General features: G+C 46.1%; 6 protein-coding genes across 6 annotated transcripts; 2 read left to right on the top strand and 4 right to left on the bottom strand.

The window, feature by feature from the left end:
• Positions 1-837: 837 nt before the first annotated feature.
• On the top strand, positions 838-2,757 carry DBP6 (Dbp6p; the record flags this gene model as incomplete). The annotated part of the gene is made up of 1 exon (XM_018880945.1): positions 838-2,757. One exon carries the CDS (start codon positions 838-840, stop codon positions 2,755-2,757), a length of 1,920 nt encoding a protein of 639 aa, XP_018733585.1.
• A 238-nt stretch (positions 2,758-2,995) lies between these two features.
• On the bottom strand, positions 2,996-4,651 carry PCS60 (Pcs60p; the record flags this gene model as incomplete). Its single annotated transcript, XM_018880944.1, has 1 exon — positions 2,996-4,651. The coding sequence occupies one exon, from the start codon at positions 4,649-4,651 to the stop codon at positions 2,996-2,998; it is 1,656 nt and encodes a 551-aa protein (XP_018733584.1).
• A 1,944-nt stretch (positions 4,652-6,595) lies between these two features.
• ACP1 (Acp1p) lies at positions 6,596-6,823 on the bottom strand (the record flags this gene model as incomplete). The annotated part of the gene is made up of 1 exon (XM_018880943.1): positions 6,596-6,823. The coding sequence occupies one exon, from the start codon at positions 6,821-6,823 to the stop codon at positions 6,596-6,598; it is 228 nt and encodes a 75-aa protein (XP_018733583.1).
• Positions 6,824-7,778: 955 nt separating this feature from the next.
• PAT1 (Pat1p) lies at positions 7,779-10,457 on the bottom strand (the record flags this gene model as incomplete). The annotated part of the gene is made up of 1 exon (XM_018880942.1): positions 7,779-10,457. One exon carries the CDS (start codon positions 10,455-10,457, stop codon positions 7,779-7,781), a length of 2,679 nt encoding a protein of 892 aa, XP_018733582.1.
• Positions 10,458-13,205: 2,748 nt separating this feature from the next.
• DAL5 (allantoate permease) lies at positions 13,206-14,501 on the bottom strand (the record flags this gene model as incomplete). The annotated part of the gene is made up of 1 exon (XM_018880941.1): positions 13,206-14,501. The coding sequence occupies one exon, from the start codon at positions 14,499-14,501 to the stop codon at positions 13,206-13,208; it is 1,296 nt and encodes a 431-aa protein (XP_018733581.1).
• A 2,528-nt stretch (positions 14,502-17,029) lies between these two features.
• AMF1 (Amf1p) lies at positions 17,030-18,883 on the top strand (the record flags this gene model as incomplete). Its single annotated transcript, XM_018880940.1, has 1 exon — positions 17,030-18,883. One exon carries the CDS (start codon positions 17,030-17,032, stop codon positions 18,881-18,883), a length of 1,854 nt encoding a protein of 617 aa, XP_018733580.1.
• Positions 18,884-18,977: the final 94 nt, after the last annotated feature.

Genomic DNA, 18,977 nt, shown 5'->3' with positions numbered 1-18,977 from the left:
GCAAAACTCACCAGAGGCACTTCAGCTAACCCAGTCACTAGAAACAAAAATCAATCATAAAAACGTTCATTAAATATGTACAAGGTCCAAAGAGCTCTAGCAATCACTTATTTGCCCTTCTTATAAACGTGCCTCAAACGAGTTGGCGCAAAGTCACCCAATTTACTGCCGACCATATCTTCGACCACTTCAAATGCTACATAGGCTCTACCGTTGTGAACCTGGAATTTCAGACCGACAAAACTTGGCAGAATGGTACAGGCTCTGGCATTAGTTCGAATGGGAGTGTTTTTCTGTTTGGCTTCCCTAATTGGTAGAGGGACGATATACGGAGCTTAACCTGTTAGTAACAACCACGGAACAAAAATGAAAACATCTTAGTCACACATACCCTTCCATGCCGACCGCTTCAACAGTTGTAAAGCTGGCTTCATTGCTGTGTAATAGTTGTTCTGCTATAGTGGGTCGTATGCTCAGGTAAATCTCGTGAAGCAGTTAGAAAAATGCCATTGAAATTCCTTGCCCATATCAGCCGTACACTAGAAATACAATATAATCCAACGACTTCTGCTATTTGTTATCTGTTCATCAACTGTTATCATATGCTTCTCAATATTACAAATACAGCAAACCTATCCATGGCAGGTTAGTGGTTTCAAATATAGTTGCGTATTGCAATAATCTCTAGCAGGATAGTCTCTTGGTATATCATTCTAAAAGATAACGGTTAGGGCATTTGGTCAAACTTTGATGGCCGATCCTTGCAGGACCAAAAATATTATCAGTCTGCGATAACCAGAGCTCAATTTCAATCTTATTCCACCGCTCGAAAGCGAGATGTTTTTGGCAACCAAACGGTTTGATCCGAACTTTACAAGTCAAAGGGAAGAAGATGATCAACCGGAACCTAAGAAAGTCAAGCTTGATAAAGAATTGATTAAGAAGGACGTGGTACCTTCATCTCTATCATCAGAGAACAATCCTGCCAAGTCAAACACCCCTATAGAAACCAATTCATTGGATAGTAGCCATGTTTCCTCGTCGAAATCCGTTTTAGAAGAGTCAGATGATTCTGAAAGTGAATATGAGGTAGATCCAAAATATTCCGCTGTGTTCAAGCGATTCCAGGATATTGCCTCCAAGGCAGCAAAGAACAATGTAAGAACTTCTAGGCTAGCGGATCAAGAGGCCATATCAAAAGACAGCGAAAACAATCAAGAAGAGCCTGATGAAGAAGAAATACCTGAGGTGAACGAGTTAGTGCCTTTACCACAGATTGCTCGTAAAAAAGAGTCGTCCAAAAAGCACAAAGAACCACCAAAGTGGATTACCGAACCGATTATAATCCCACTTAATGCATCAAAACCATTTGCTGAATATGAAAAAGAGCACTTGCTAAGCGCCAGGATGGTCAAAGTACTACAGTCGCTAAACTACGAGTCTGCCTTTGCCGTACAGACTGGTGTTTGTCCGGTACTACTAAAAGACAGTCAGTCCATTGCTCCAGATCCTCTTCCTGATGTGCTTGTAAATGCATACACTGGTAGTGGTAAGACCCTTGCCTACGGAATTCCTATTGTTGAGGCGTTATCAAAGCGAGTGGTTCCACGGATTAGAGCCTTGATCTTACTACCAACTCGTCCTCTAATTCAGCAGGTACGAAATGTTCTTGAATCCCTGGCAAAAGGTACCAGTTTACGAGTCATGATATGTCGTACTGATAGGCCATTCAAGGAAGAACAGGCGCTAATTTCATCTCACACACCAGATATTTTAATCACCACACCAGGAAGGTTGGTAGACCACATTAGAAATAATACTCAAGGTTTTTCACTGAACCACTTACAATACCTGGTTGTTGACGAAGCTGATAGACTTCTAAACCAGAGCTTTCAGGAATGGGTATCTGTTCTGGTGAATGCTCTAGAAGCTGCAAAGCCAAAAGAGTCATTGGCGAAAGTTTGGAACAGACCTCCACAAAAGTTAATCTTCTCTGCTACTCTGACCAGGGATCCTGGTAAGCTAGCTGCCCTGAATATTACAACCACGCCCACCCCTCGCATATTCGTTCTGGGAGAAGAACCCGTTGTCAATAATGGACATACAAACACCACGTCAGGACCAAGTGTTCATGAAGATAGACAACGAATTATGATGGACTACGAGTTCTCGCTTCCTGAAAAGCTACAAGAACACCATATCCAGGTAAAATCTGCATCTAATAAGCCGCTAGTCCTACTCCAGCTGCTGATAAACCACTCATTGCATTCAGACACGTTGATTTTCGTGAAATCAAATCAAGCAGCAGCTCGTCTTGCCCGTTTAATTCAACTCATAGATGAAGAGTTATTCCATCTTAACCTGAGTGTAGAGCGATGCAGCGGAGAACTTGAGCTCAGCCAAAGACGTAAAATGCTCAAGAAGTTTGCCGATGGTGAGATTGGTATCCTTGTCTGCACCGATCTCATAGCTCGTGGTATTGACATCGCATCAGTCAAGGCCGTAATTAACTACGATTTACCCGTTGGTAAGCGTGAGTATGTCCACAGAGTAGGTCGTACAGCCAGAGCTGGAAACTCGGGTGCCGCATGGAATCTCACTGTAGGCTCTGGCGAGCGGAAATTTTTCAACTCGATCACGACGTCTATCTTCCGCACCGGCGAAATCGAGTCGGAGGTTATCAAGCCCAGTCCTGACCATAACGACGGTTACCAGAAAGCTCTCAGTAGACTGGAACAAGAGGTTTTCGCCAAATAGTAATATATTTATTCTTCATATCTACACTGTGGGTTATGACTTGCCTCCGGCGGCTGGGGCTCCGCCCCAGACCCCGCTGGCTCCTCTCGCTACGCTCGAGTCGTTACGTCGACCGTCGGAGTATCTTCTGGGACGTCGAAGCTTTGTTGAATGAGATGGTCTTCGCCTGCCTGAGGCTTGTTCATCGTAAATTTTGTAAACGGTCATATATTCATGTAATAATCTATGCGCTTGAGGTTTAGAGCTTGGGTTCCGCCAGGGTGAAGCCAATGGCCTTGTCATCTTTACGGTCACGCAACAGACGACGTAATATCTTGCCTGAAGGACTCTTAGGAATTGCGTCCAGCACAACAATACCTCCCCAGAGTCTTTTGTGTCTTGCAACCTTTGAGTCGAACCACTTCTTAATTTCAAGAGGATCGGTCTTCTCCCGGATAACAAGGAACGCCCTGGGAAGTTCAGTACCCAGTTCGGAGACATGGACACCAACAACGGCTACGTCGACCACATCAGGGTGATCCAAAAGTAGAGCCTCGAGCTCGGCTGGTGCGACTTGATGGCCCTTGGACTTGATAAGCTCCTTCTTTCGGTCTACAATGTAGTATTGACCATCTGCAACGCGAATAGCAACATCACCTGTTTTAAGGAATCCATCAGAAGTAAGAGTCTCAGCAGTAGCAGCGGGGTTATTCAAGTATCCTTTCATGATATTTGGTCCTCTGATCCACAATTCACCTCTTTCGCCGACAGCAGCATCAGTGCCTTCGTCAGTCACAAGACGAGCTTCGCATGAAGCAATAAGCCATCCAATACTATTTTGATCGTAGGCCTGTTCATCGTACGAGTACAAATGTGTAACTGGAGATGATTCTGTGAGTCCGTATCCTTGTGAAATATGAGCTCCGGTTCTGGCTTCTGCAAGGGCAATGATCTCCTTTCCAGCTGGGGCAGCACCTGTGAATATATGATTCAATCGTCCTTTGATGGCGTACTTGTCAACCAAAGGAGATTTCGCAAACAGAACAAGAATAGGGGGCACCACGTGAAGAACATTAATATTGTACTTGAGAATTGAAGACAGCAGAAGTGGGAAGTCGAACTTTTCAAATACGACAATTGTTGACGCAACATAAAGTGTTGAATACACAAATTTAGTCAATCCAAAGATATGTGACATAGGCAAGACTGCTCCATATACATTATTGCCGTTCAACAAAGCTTTGTTGAAACAATAGAACTGTTGTTGGGCGTTGGAAGTCATGTTGTAGTGAGTAGTCATGACTCCCTTGGGGGTACCAGATGTACCAGATGAGAAACACAAATAAGCAATCTTATCCTTGGCAACATCTCCCTCCAAAGGAACAGGATTCTCGACTCCCTTGGCAAACTTGATATCTTTAATCAATCTACTAATAGGGACAATTTTAACACAGTTATTGGGACCCACTTTAAGAGCTTTTCTGGCTGTTTCAAGATGAGCATCTCCAACAAGAGCCAACTTGGCATTAGCTGTCTTTATTTGATAATGAAGCTCCTCGGGGTTGTATGCTATGTTAGCAGGGGACAAAATAGCACCTCTAGACAAGACACCATGGTGAATAATAGGAGTCCATACACTATTTGGAGCAAACAAACAAACCACGTCGTCATATTCAATCTTGTATTTAGTGCGCAACACCCAAGATAATCTGGCAGTGAAGTTGAACAACTGCCTACCTCTAATCGCCTGGTTGGTCTTAGCATCAATAAGAATCTTTTTGTCAAGCTTCCTGTTGATGTGAGGTGATTCTCTCACGAATTGGGCTATATTTCCGACAAACAGATCAGGAACCTCGCCCCATGGCGATTTATGAATCACAGGTGGACTTGATGGGGTAGAGCTGGATGTTGACATTTTGTACCACTAGTGTCTATTTTCTAACCAAAATCTATTCTATGTCTAACAAAAAGAAGTCGTGACAATTAGCCGGTGGTGTGTAATGAAATGTTCGAGATTGTTTTGCACAGTAACACCAAAACTTATGACAGATGATCCAAGAAGTACAAAAAGATGAAGATTCTGGGTATACAGGGACAAGATCTATCTTTTATAATCTCGGCTAAAAGTTACCGACACTTAGCTCCTATAGTGCATGCAAGTACCCCTCTTTTCGATCGGCACGGTTCCGCTACTAATATAGAACAAAATGTGGGGAGAGAAAACGCCGGTTGTTGGGCTAGTGAGAGAAATCGCGGACAACGGAACAAGTTTAATACCGGCCGCTAGTTTAGGAAACGAGTGATTGCTGGAGATACATGAGTGTTAATATATTATCCTGGGCAAATAGCCAGCTCGAGAAAAATACCGAAATGTTTCTGCACGGCCGAGGAAAATAAAGCATTAAAGTGTTACCCGGGTATAGCATCGTATAAGAACAAGCTATAGAAATTGGTATATATAAGAATGAATGAGACTAATGAGCTTTAGTATAAAAGTATATACTATACACAGGTTTTCCGGACTTGAATCGGAGACACAAACTGGGTCCAGACATTCTCTTGTTTCAGTTCATCTTTTTGGTTCGGTAAATAAAACTCCCTGCGACACGGGGTCCCGTTATGATCTTTGTTTGTGAATGTGAGCTTTCCAAACCGAATTGCCGGCTGTTTTCTAGGATATCCTCAAAACGGCCATCCGAATTCCGTGATTTGAACGCATTAAGAAGAACTAGGGACGTCTGGAGCTGAGATACAATCTGGCCGAGTCCCTGCGTTGAGATACGTTATCTTGCATGCAGGATCTTGCCGGCTGTGAAACAGCCCCTGACCGCGGACTTAGTTTTTTCGAGAAATCATGACACGAAATTAATATTTATTTGGTTATTGAGTGTCAAATGTTTAGGTACTGGATTTGACTATTAAGATTGACATTTACGAATGAAAACCGTCAATGAAACGGTGAGAAACAGGGGGTCGTTTTAAACGGCCTATAAGCCCTTCCCCACATTATGGCTCTGTGTGTCGCTCAAGGTGGAAAAGGTATTTACCGCTCGGCTGGTCTCAGTCGGTAACTTTTACCCAGACCGGACAAGATTCGGGGATGAAAATCAAACCGTTTTCTTTACAGATAGGTTCGGATTTGTAACACATGAAATCGGAGACCAAGTATGCTAAGCTACATTTGAGGCTGGGGTCTGCCTCCGGCGGCTGGGGCTCCGCCCCAGACCCTGGTTGTGCTCGCTTCGCGAGCGGGTGGGGGTGGGTCGAGCGGGTTGGAGGGCGATTTGGAGAGGGAGGGGAGAGGGGTTGGATGAGGGTTCAACTGCTAAGGGTCTGACTCGGACCTTACCTCGTCTTCTCTGCAGTCTCATGTGATTTTGTATCTAAAATAGACCCGCTTGTCTGAGATGAGATGAGATGCGATGCCCGAACATCGATTCATATTTCGCTACTTCAGCTGAGCTCAGCTGGAGCTGAACTTTTCAAGAGTCTACCAGGGTAGTTATCTGTCAACGGCTCCAGTACTTCATGCCTCGAGTAGCTATTGGTTTCACGATGCCAGATGTACTAGATCCAGATCTTCGATACGCTCTTACTGGTCCTGGAATTAACTGGAGCTAGCCGTCATCCAGCAGTGATTCTACTATGCAGTTGATTACTATATACTTTTTACTTGTCATAAATTTAAAAAGCTGTCTAGGTTAGTATTTGTTCTCCAATTAACAATCCACACTCTCTTCAAAGTACCTGATTGGAGCAGCTAGCAGTCAGCAGTCATCGGCACCTTAAGCTTCAAACTAAAAACAGAAGCAAATAAAAGATCCATCCAAACAGCCAAAAACCCACAATGAATTAAATACTACTTACCATCAGGTTGAGCAAGAATATAGTCGACAGCCTGAGCAACAGTGTGGATCTCATCAGCTTCGTGGTCTGGGATCTCAATGTTGAACTCCTCCTCGATGAAAAAAAGTGCGTCCACAACATCCAAACTGTCCAAACCAAGATCCGTGCTGAAGTTGGCTGAAGGTGTGATCTTGGAAGGGTCGGCGATCTGTAGCATGTTAGTTTCAATAGATCTTGCCATTCCCAATCTTCACAAACGTGTTGATTCGCGAGATCCATCTCCATCAGTTCACCGAATTGGCTGAAAATATCTATGACACAAGCAGTCGCAATTATCAACAGCGCCAAGAACAGAACTGAAACTGAACCTCTCTGTTATCGAATAACATCGAGCCAGTAATACATCTGGACAACTCCACAATCTTTCCTAATTGCTGGTACGTACCTTGTCGCAAGCGGCCAAAACGTCGATAATTCTCTCCTGGACAAACTCTCTAGTTAAAGGAGCAGGACCATCGGAGTAGAACCTCAATCCACCGAGGTTCATCTTCATTATTGGTACTAATCTTTGTACCTGTTGATGTTGTTGAACCCTGCGAGGGACCATAGTGACCATACTGCGCGAAGCAGAGCTCGAAACACCACGACGGGCAATTAGCCTCAACGAAGGAGCCACCACTGAGCGTGAAAACACCATTTTTTCTGTATTATTCTTATCACCGATACACTCTCGACTCGAGCCAAACTTCCTATATGTCGGTCAGTCCCTGCTCCTTGACTGAAAAATCCGCATACTCTGGTTGGCTGGACGCACCTCAGCCGTGTTGGTGCACGTGACCTCATAGCTGGGGGGTCTGCCTCCGGCGGCTGGGGCTCTGCCCCAGACCCCGTGGCTCCTCTCGCTTCGCTCGAGTCGGTGCTTGTCGGGGTCCCTAACAAATCAGTTTTGGAGCCATTTCAACGGTGGAAGTCCAGGCTTCTGGCTGTGTACTCACCTGCCAGTATGCCAGAATATGCAGGGTCCAAATGCGGCGGATCCTCGACCCCACGGTCGGGGGTCCATCGAAAACTCCTGCGAAGCAGGAGCAACGGGGTCTGGGGCGGAGCCCCAGCCGCCGGAGGCAGCGTAGTACACACGGGACTAATTTACAATAGATTAAGGAAGGCAGCATTAAGTGGCAGGCGAACTTGAGGTTTTATTGGCTGGAAAGTTCGGTGATCTCGGTGGTGGTGGCATTGAGTCCCATGACGTTGAGGAAGAGGTTGAGGTTGGCGATTTTCGAGACTCCCAGCTCGACAGGGAGGGCCTTGGCCTCGTTCATGGTGCCGAAGATCATTTCGCGCACCTCGTCGACAATAATCCGTTGGTGCTCGAGTTTGGCGGCTAGAGCGAGTGATGCGAGGAAGTGCCAGACGTACGAGTTATCGACGTTGCGGGGTGGGAATATACTCGACAGGTGGCCCTGGACCTTTGTAAACAGGGTGTTGAAAGTGGCTTGCCAGTTGGCAAGATCACGAGTAGCAGCAGCTGATGGGGTTGCGGCCTCGGACTCTTCTTGACTGATGAGTTCAGCTCGTGAAATCAGTACTGTAAGGAATGCAAGACCAATCTTAGTAGACGAGACATGCACCATATTCGAGCTGTTGAGCATGATCTCTAACAGACCAATCACTACATCATATGACGACTCGGATACAAGATGCACTAATGGTGGCAGCACAGTTTGTGAAAACAGTTCAATGGATTCTCTGGTCTTGGCCGATAATGTACCACTGGATCCATAATCACCGTCTTTAACTACGTCGAGAGACTCGATATGAGCAACGATACGGGTCAGCACAGTCAGACGCTGCTTCTGTGACAAGTGACGGAAGATACGAGGAATCACCTTCTTGCCCTTGTCGTGTGACAGCATGAGAATGAATGGTTGGTTATTAGCCGAATCAATTGGCTCGAGGACCTGTAACTCGTTCCATAGCTGGTCTACAAGTGTTTGCATCTTATCTTGCCATGTTTGTAACCGTTCTTCATAACTGACAACAGATGCTGGTGTAGCGGCTGGAGACGAATCTGAATCAGCAACATCCTCAGCTGCTTGCTGCTGGTGTTGTTGTTGTTGTTGGTCATTAAAATCCTCACTGGGTCTCGATCTCTCTACACTTTCAATCTCAAGGAGAATCGTATATACATTTTCAATTGACCGTAATAGTCCCTTTTTAGTGTATGTGCCGGATTGGCTGGTCGAAGATGTTAAAGTGAGTTTCTTAAGAGCCTCAACCTTTGCAGAAGATGAGGTAGATGGACTGGATGGAATGTTGGAAGCAGAGCCTGCTACATTGAGTGCTTTCCTTGGTTGTTTACCTCCGCCAACCGAGATCTTACCAAGTGCACCTTCAGGAGCAATTTGTTCTTTCTTTGGATGTTCCTTAGCAGCAGCCACTGCTCTTTGAACTTGCTGTTGCATTCTTTGCAGGGGATTATCGTTATGACGTCTGAATCTACCGTTTCCTCGTTGGCCTCTTTGAAGAAGGTACGTACGAGCAAACTCATTAAGAGGTTGTTGCGGGTTGTTTCTTGCTTGAATAGCAGAGTGAACCTGATAATAAAAGTCCTCGTTATATGGGTCGGCAGTTACCATTTGTTGTAACTGGATTCTCATAATAAAGTTCTTATCCCATTGTGACATGAGTCCGTTATACTTGACAATCTCAGCAATCTTACGAGACTTTTCAAACATTCTCTGGTGCTCGGCTTCAGATTGTGCCAGGTCTTCATTGATTACTTGGTTCAATGGAACCACGGGCTGTTGACCCTGTTGAACCTGCTGTGGAAGTGAGTATGGAGTTTGAGCATTTCCTTGCGCGTTATTCTGGGCATTAGCTTCTTGTCCATGAGCTCCCTGTGGTCTCTGGCCCTGAGATTGTCCTTGGTCTTGCACACTAGTTTGTGCCAATTGTCCTTCGATCTGCTTAATTGCACTATCGGCTTGAACACTCTGACCTGCTGGTGGCTGTTGGAATTGTGCTTGTTGTTGCTGTTGTGGTTGCTGCTGCTGTTGCTGCAGTTGTTGTTGACCTGGAATCTGTTGTTGATGAGGAGGTTGACCAGGTTGGCCAGGTTGGCCTAAACCGGGTTGACCAGGAGTAGGACCCGCACCTGAGCCATAGTATCCACTACTCATCAACACAGCAGGGTCCTGAGGCAGTGGATATCCTTGAGGAGGGAATCCTTGAGGAGGATATCCCTGTGGTACCTGAGGAAATCCTTGGCCTGGGAATCCTTGAGGAGGAAATCCTTGTGGAGGGAATCCCTGAGGAAAGAACCCCTGAGGAGGGAATCCTTGAGGTGGAAACCCTTGAGGAGGTTGAGGAAGCACGCCATGAGGTAACTGCTGTTGAGATTTACCAAGCATCTGGGCTTCCACTTCTTCCAAAGACAGAATCTTAGGTTGTTGAGGTTGTTGTGGTTGTTGTTGTTGAGCGGCTGGTTGAGGTTCTGGTTTCTTGTCGACCCCCGCGGTACCCCACAAAGAAGCTATCGGTTGTAAACTAGGAACTGAACCTGTGGTAGAAGGCAATAAATTGAGTCCACTACCTCCAGCACCACCTGCTCCACTAACACTACCAAGCTTACCACCAGCATTTCTAGCAAACGTGAATTGTTCCTCGTCAATTGTGTCTGCTACATTGGCAGTCTGTCCGGCAAAATCGAAATCATTACCAACTCCATCTCCAAAATCTCCAAATGTCTCGTCATTGAAATCATCATTCGTCTCTTCTAAGGCAGCGCCAAGATTATCGTCATAAGTGTCGTCGAACTCATACACGGCCGCTTCCCCGCCAGAAGACGCCGTCTTGACTCCGAAGAACGACATTGTACAACAGCCTGTGATCGTACAATCTGGATGCTGTGATCACGCGCTCGTCCTTACTGAGTGTTTCTATTACCGTCGCGATTGCTTTTAATGTATTTAAACTCGTGACGTTTGGCGATTGCACTCGCTCACTCTCTGACGTTGGTGTTGTTGGCGTCTAGCGTCACCAGTTGGCGAACTCGCTCATGTACACCTCAAATTTCACTCTGGTTGGGTGAATATTTGATCATGCGGCTATACTGTGCGGCGGGTGCGGCGTCGGTTGCTGTGGGGTTTCTGGGCCCTGATCTGGTCGGGTCAGTGGGCTGTTTCCACAGTTTTGGGACTTTTTTGGTTCTTATTCGGTTGTCTGTAATTAGTTGGGTTATATCTGGTTTAGATTGGCATGAGAAAAATAGTCGGTTTGGTGGCAATGCCTCCGGCGGCTGGGGCTCCGCCCCAGACCCCGTGGCTCCTCTCGCTGCGCTCGAGTCGTTGCGTCTACGAAACAACCTGTTCTTCTTCTTCGTCTCGGTTCTTTGTCTCGTAGTTTAGTAATTGTCTTATCCACTCTCACTAATAGCTACATATGTACTTTGACCTTATTATATTCCACAACTGAAACTGCTGCTGCCTCCGGCCGCTGGGTCTCCATCTCTAACGCTCGGTTCGTATCAAAAAAACCACGTCAAATTTGAACTACCGCTGGAATAAGGGCGACCACCAGTTTGAAACAATGGAAAAATCCTCCAGTGAGGGCCAGTCCGTATAGATCAATCTCTCGTAATTTACCGGTAACAGTTCAACTGCTAGGGCTGCATCAGCTCCGTCAATCAGGAGCATACCAAACCAATTCGGTGAGATCAAATATAAAACAATTTTAAAGCCGCCCGATAACTTAAGAATCAAGTCAATGCAGACCACTTTGGTAAAGCAATCAAGCGCAGTTGACAAAGAACAAGCTAGATCTGAATATTGGCACGGACACTCAATGATATACAAACTGCTCGCCAGGTTGTATGAACAGTTTGAGCTGAAAGCGAGAATTGATGTCAAAACATATTGAACTTCTTCCAGATAGAATTGAGGATTTCAAACTGGTCTCATGTACTGACAATAATTACCGCCCAAGAGGGCCACTGTTGTTTTCGGACGTGCCATGCGCCAGCTAAGCCTCATGTTCATTAAACAAACAGGAAACTCGCTCAACTTCTAGACCTCAGCTGGAATCAGTGACAGATGTGTCCCATGCTATGTTATCAACCGATCAACCGAATTACTCAGAGGAACAAACAACACTTGAAGATTTGTTTGAATGGCGAAGCTGATATAGTAACTTCTACATGTACTTGCCCATTGGTACGGTTGTTCTAGGGGGGATTTGTTCAGCACATCGGCAAGGACTTGGCTATGCAAGAACTGTTAACATCGGGATATGAAGAAAAATAAGAAAGTGGAACTTGTTGCTTGTTACGAGTGCGACGGTTTACACATCCTTCGGAGGAGCCATCAACAACAAAACGCAGAGCCAATGTAATCGTCTTTAAACGTACGGTCGATAAAAATACAATAACTTCATTGTTTGACAACCTTGTACCAATGAGTAAACAAACTGGGTCAAACAGATCGAGCAAACAAATTGAACTACAATCTGTTATAGTCATGATATCAAATGAGCTCAAATTACATTCCCACAACCAGAGAATTGCGTGACACTTGCACAATTCATAGCCAACATCTTTGGGCAAACGACCACTCTTAGGGTAAAATTGAGCTTCTATTCAAGTGCCAGGATAAATCAAAGCCGCTTCTGAGAATATTTGTAGAGTTATTTGTTCTCATGGTGTGCCTTGCTCCCTTACCTAGGGATCACTACGGAATTGAGACCCAGTTATTTATTTATACCAACAAGCTTATTCTAAATATTATAAACTCAATTTTTCTCATTAAGCACGAATAGCTGAAAAATGATAAATTAACTGGTTACGATTTAAGTTTTAGTATTGAGAACTCTATATGGCTATTGTATATATACATGATCCCGATTCAGGATAATTTGAAATCTTCTTGCTTACAACCAAGGGACACCTCCACACTTGAAATCAGGGTTAATTAAGAGTTAATATGGTGCAGCATCAGCTTTAAACTTATAATATAAGATGCTGCCATTACGCAGGCAGATACCCTGCATGACTTCGTGCACGAAATTATGCAGGGTCCTCTCATGTATAACAAGAAAACCATCGTCATAGAGATTAGATAATATAATGCTTGACTTCAATATGGATTTGCTACTAATGCATACAGTCCCTAACGAGTTTACTATGCTTAAGTCACCTGTGATTAGATGCCTGCCGGTAAATCTAGTGCCATACAAGGTCCAAACAAATACTTTCAGCTTATGATGTTCCTGAATGCAATGGTCGGTCTAATGTCAGATAGCGGAATTCAGTACCCACAGTCTCGCTATACGTAAAAACGTCTTCGAAGATATTGATATAATCAGGTTACTGGACTAACTTGCTCGATAGTCTATATCTGTACGTGACACTTGGAGGCCACCTGTAGAGTGCCTCAGACTGCTGGGGCTGTTCCCCAGACCCCCGGCTCCTTTCGCTGCGTTCAAGTCGGTACGAAGGAGGTCGCGTAACTCCTGCGAAGCAGGAGCAACGGGGTCTGGGGCGCAGCCCCAGCCGCCGGAGGCAGGAAAGACATAAACTTACAAACAATATATTCAAACTAATTACAACTATATGAACTCCTGCAACATTATTTAGTATACCGGAAGAATGGATTGCGCATGTCTGTTTCGTCAGAGAATTCCATTTGTCTACGCATTGTTTCACGTTGCTCGGGATCCATCTCATCCAAGACTCTCTGCTTCTTGTTGTTATAGAACTGGTTCAAAAAGTACCATCCAACAGTGATAAAACACTGGAGAGAGAGACAGCCAAGAATCGCAGCCTTTCCTGGCATATACATAGGAGCGTCTTTAGCTTGAAACGTTTGAGTTCCAATGATGTTACCAAGAGGAAATGCGATGAAAGTCAAAGCATTGACAAGTACTTTCTTGGAGTGACCAGCGACATTGGATGCGTTCCAAGACAAGATCAATGCAAGAGTACCGCCGAACGTCTGACTGAGATAGTTGGAAATTAAAAGTCCTGTTTTCATCGCAGTCGTCTTTTCTCTGTTCTCGAGACCGACCATAAGCGCTAGCCCAAGAATGGCTGGTAATAAATAGCAAAGATTCATGAGGGTTCTGTTCTGGGTCTTGTCCGAGTAGTATTGCACAGCAAGCAGCCAGAAACCGCTCAACAAACCACCAGGGACACCTACAATCAAAGTTTCTTGAGCGCTGAAACCGAAACTATTGACAATAAGCGAACTGAAAATAGACAAGGCACCATTAGGGATCGAGATCAACATAACAGAAAGAACTACCAACCACACCTTAGGATCGCTAACAGCCTCGAGCATTTGGTATCCCTTCAACTTGTTGTTCTGAGTTCCACTTTGATCATCTTTAATACGAAGGAGCACAGCTAGCTTCTCTTCATCAGTGAATCCTTTAGCCTTTGTAGGGGAATCAGGCAAGTACAAGAATACCAGTACTCCACACACGACAGTTACAAGGCCCATGCAAAGCAAAAAGATCCTCCAAGAGGCAAACGAACTCTTTGTGAACGAGGCTCCATATGCAATGAGACCAGCAGCAACTGAAGTAAAACTGTTCATGACATAGAAACATGCTACTCTCTTTCCTTGCTCTTGTTTCTTGTACCACATGCAAATAATAAGTACGAGAATAGGAGCTACACAGGCCTCGAAAATACCCAGCAATGTTCTAAGAACAGCCACTTGAGCATACGAATTACAAGCAGCATGACAAGCTAAAACAACACCCCACAGAGTGACATTAATACCCAGATACTTGCCGAGAAACGAGATTCTCTGGGCCAACCACTGAGTAGGCAGCTCAGCAGCTAAGAACCCGACATAGAAAAACATTCCCAAAAACGAAAAGTCGTTTCCAACTAAATTAAGATCTTCTTTAAAACCCATGACACTGTGATGTTAGTATTTGCAACAGAGGAGAAACAGGACGTCTATACTTACGCGATGTATGATAGAGTATTCTTGTCGAAATACTGTAAAAAGTAAATGGTCATAATAAGAGGGCAAATACGAAGGTCTATTTTCCGTAGGAGACGTTTATTAAACTCATCATCGAAAGCCTGGAACTCGCCAAGATCTTTAGTGTGAAAAGTGTTACCCAGGAATTTCCTGGCCTCATCGGCATTCGAGTAGTCCACGACTTCCTCAATTCCAACGACGTAGGTTTCTTTCTGTTCCGACATGTTAAATGATTGTGGATCTTAGCACAAAGAAAACACCAACAACCACGAATGGGTGAGCGGTTTTATACTGGGCATTTTGTATATCTAAGACAATGCTTGCGGGATCGAATTCCGAGACATTTGTCCTGTTTGATAGTAAGTTGGGGAGATCTAAGGTTTGTTCAGAAAAAAGAAATGATACTGCAGATAAGACTAAACTATTGTTATCTGGACCTGCATGTGGCGGTTATCGAAAGATTTAGACTGGAAGGACATGGGGGTTACACGCGCATACCACGTATTACATGCAGCTTGTGACAGACCAGTTCGACAGCTTGAATAGCGGGGTATCCACTGGCACCACCAGCCAGAAAAAAATATCGCCTGTTGTGGCTGGTGACACGTACGTACACTCACTGCAATATCACGCACACCGGTTAATTGTCTATAGAGAAACCCACTGATTGGACAGCATTATCACCGCAACTCCATACCAGATTATGTCCAGATTATGTCACCGGCTGATCTGATGTCTGAGGTTTGCTACATCCCTTATCATCTTATCACACTGTAGATAACAAACCACAAGCCATATACACTCTCTTGATTCTTGGGTTACAGACACTCAGAGATAATGTACTGGGTTGCTGTTCTGGTTAGCAGCATTCTCGATGCCATCGTCCACGTCCAGGCTTCTGGCGGGGTCAGCTCTTCCTTCCTAGAACCATTAGTGGGGCGGGCTGGCGGCGGGGTCAACTGTACTGTGGGGTCACAACACTAGTGCGAGCGGGGTCCTGCTCGCAGGCGCCACATAATCGGTGGGGGTCACATCGGCGTCCGACCAACGCCAGATTATAACTTAAAAGATACCCCGGGATCACCCTTATCTAGCCCCCTTTGGCAATCACAGGGGGGCTCCTCTTCCCCTGGTCACCAGATAAGCGGTAAAAGATACGCTCCTAGGGCCTTCGGAGATCCGAAAGGGAGAGGGGTGCGGCCTCCGGCGGCTGGGGCTCCGCCCCAGACCCCGCTGCTCCTCTCGCTTCGCTCGAGTCGTTTCGTCGACGGTCCCAGCCATCTCCTGCGAAGCAGGAGCTACGGGGTCTGGGGCGGAGCCCCAGCCGCCGGAGGCAGTTACCAGGGATCTGTTGTCGGACGGACTGTTCCTATCAGAAGAACACGAAGAGAAGTCGCTATCTCCGGCAGGAGGTGCATGCCGCTGCTGAGATAGCAGATCGGCTGTACATTTAAGCGGCGAGCACCCTCTGATAATAACCCAGGGGTCGACTGGGCCACTCAAAAGCTGGTATAAAGTGTATCTCTGGCCGCTGGTGAGACACAAAGGGTCAGTGCTACTGCCCGTGTGTGAATCTCTTGCGAAGCAAGAGCCACGGGGTCTGGGGCGGAGCCCCAGCCGCCGGAGGCAGGCCCTTGTCAGAGGTCGTTAGCAAGCCAGGACGGTGGTCATCGGGTCCGTAATTAAGGTTGGCAGCCGTTAATGTTTTCTCATTGCGAGTGTCGAGACGGTTTGGGGGCGACGGTGGGAGGTGAAGCTGTCAGAGGGTGTGCGGTTTTGAGGTTGGATCAGTCGAGTCTTGTTTCGCTGGGTTATTCAGAGATTGTTATTTATATTTTGTATGAGGCAGGATGGACAGAATTTATACGGTATGATACAGAGTGATAGTGTATGGTTGAGTGTGATATATAGTATGATACTGTATGATACAGAGTGGTACAGGATGATACAGGAGGTACATGTTCGAGCGTAGTGGGCGGAAGAAGTCTTATCCCGGGGTAAGATTTCTCTAGTGCATGTTCAGCCACATGTGAGCCGTTTGCGAGTGTGGGGGAGTCAGGGAATCACGTTTGTTTCTGACTCACAGGCATTCCCCTGAAAAGTAAAGTGCCATTTCCATTTCCAGGACGTTTATGACCGAAATAGAACGTTTGGATCACTGATAATCCAGCCTGACCAACGCCTGCCCAGTTTGTTCACGCAATCGCAGATGTTAACTGCTGGATCTGGAGGGTGCATGAGGTCATGCATCAAAGCTTAAGCTTAAATTTTTTGTTGCTAGTCCTGATATTAAGTCTAGACTCATCGTTTAAGGGCTTGTTTATGTAACGGGATTGGATCGATCAATCGATAAAAGGCACGGAGAAGTGCTGAAGTGCCAAGTCGAGACGATTTTTAATTGGTTGAGAGGTGTTTAAGAGGTGTTTGCTCATGACATCCAGACAAGTATACTTACAATGACTCAGCTTTTAGAAAAAAAGAACGGAGATGTCGAGTCACTGCTTCAGAAAGAAGCTGCTTCTCTTGATAAAACAGGGTCCACTGGGTCTGGTGTTGAAAGCGAGACTCAGTTCGACCACCAGAAAACCAGTAAAGAACTGGTAGGTGGTGATGGTGGTGGTCTGGAGAACGGTCTGGATCACAGACTGGAACACGGAATGGATAGCAATTTAGATTCAGATCCTCATGGACTAGATCATGAACCAGATGGGGGCGATTCTTCAGAGGGTGGTGATGAAGGTTCAAACGGTCCTGAATCACACAGACCTAATATATCATACTCTAGAGAATATCTGCTGATCCTGGTGATTATATCAGCACAACTTATGACCCAGGCGTCAGTTGCTCAGGGTCTGTCGATTGGTCGAGAGATCGGTCTTCATTTTAATACCACTGATGCTGGTCAATTAAGTTGGTATGTGGCAGGATTCTCGCTGACTGCCGGTACATTCATTGTCAGTTCAGGCCGGTTGGGCGAGATATACGGTCATAAGAATCTATTTGTTATAGGATACGCCTGGTTATTTGTGTTTACACTAATAGCAGGTATCAGTTCATACTCGAACTCATCCATATTTTTCAGTGTTTGTCGTGGATTACAAGGACTAGGATGTGCTATTCTTCTGCCTAATGGCCTGGCCATCTTCGGCATGCTATATCCAGCAGGAAGTCGTAAGAATATTGTATTTGCATTGTTCGGGGCTGTGGCTCCAGGAGGATTCGTGCTAGGGGCTATATTCTCTACACTACTGGCCAAACATCGATGGGATTTCACCTTCTACGTCGGCTCTATTGTATGTTTTTTGCTGACAATCGCAGCATATGTGATTATCCCCAACTACGAAAACAAGTCGAATCACGACAGACAGCCTTTTGATATACTGGGCGCTCTCACTGGTATTGGTGGGTTGATGCTGTTTAATGTAGCATGGAACCAAGGTCCTGTTGTGGGGTGGTCGGACCCCTATGTATATATCCTGCTGATTCTGGGAGTGCTACTGTTTGTAGCATTTGGAATAGTAGAAACAAGAGTATCGCATCCACTTGTACCTGTATCGACCATGAAGTCGTCGACAATTCTCATTCTGACGGCCGTGGCCTGTGGATGGGCCTGTTTCGGGATCTGGCTATATTATACATGGCAGCTGTTCACAGTTCTCCGACAACAAACTCCCCTGTTAGCAGCTGTTGAGATGCTGCCAGCACTTTTTGGCGGGTTTCTAGCATCCGGTGCCGCAGCGTTCTTGTTCCCTCGTATCCCTGTATCCGTTCTCATGGCCATGGCACTTGTCGGGTTCTGCGTCCCGTCAATCCTGCTGGCCACTAACAGAGTCCACGAGACCTACTGGGCCGCCAGCTTCGTCGCCACTGTCATTGCTCCCTTTGGTAAGTGTTTTGGGGACCTGCCTCCGGCGGCTTGGGCGCTGCCCCAGACCCCGTTGTGCTCTGCTTCGCAGAGCGGTTTGGACTGTGGCGGGTCAAACAACTGTGTTTTTTATGTGTCTAACTTTGTCGCAGGTATGGATATCAGTTTCCCTGCTGCCACGATCCTGCTCAGTCTGTCCGTGCCAAAAGAAAGCCAGGGAATTGCTGCCTCGCTCGTGGCCACCGTTGTCAACTACGCCATCTCTATCGGACTCGGAATCGCGGGAACCGTCGTCCGTTACACGACTCCCGGCACCGACGAGCAGTCTCTTCTCAACGCCGTTCGCTACTCGGCCTACCTCGGCATCGGTCTAAGTAGCCTGGGCCTGATATTCGCGCTCATAGCCGTCTGGCAAGACCGCAAAAACCTCTCACGACCTCACTAATCTCCCGGGACACATGCCTCCGGCGGCTGGGGCTGCGCCCCAGACCCCACTGCTCCTCTCGCTGCGCTCGAGTCGTTCTCTCCACGGTCCCAGC

The sequence above is a fragment of the Sugiyamaella lignohabitans genome, chromosome C (genome assembly GCF_001640025.1).
Source record: "Sugiyamaella lignohabitans strain CBS 10342 chromosome C, complete sequence".
In the NCBI taxonomy this organism is placed as follows: domain Eukaryota; kingdom Fungi; phylum Ascomycota; class Dipodascomycetes; order Dipodascales; family Trichomonascaceae; genus Sugiyamaella; species Sugiyamaella lignohabitans.
This window is presented reverse-complemented; position numbering and strand designations above follow the sequence as displayed.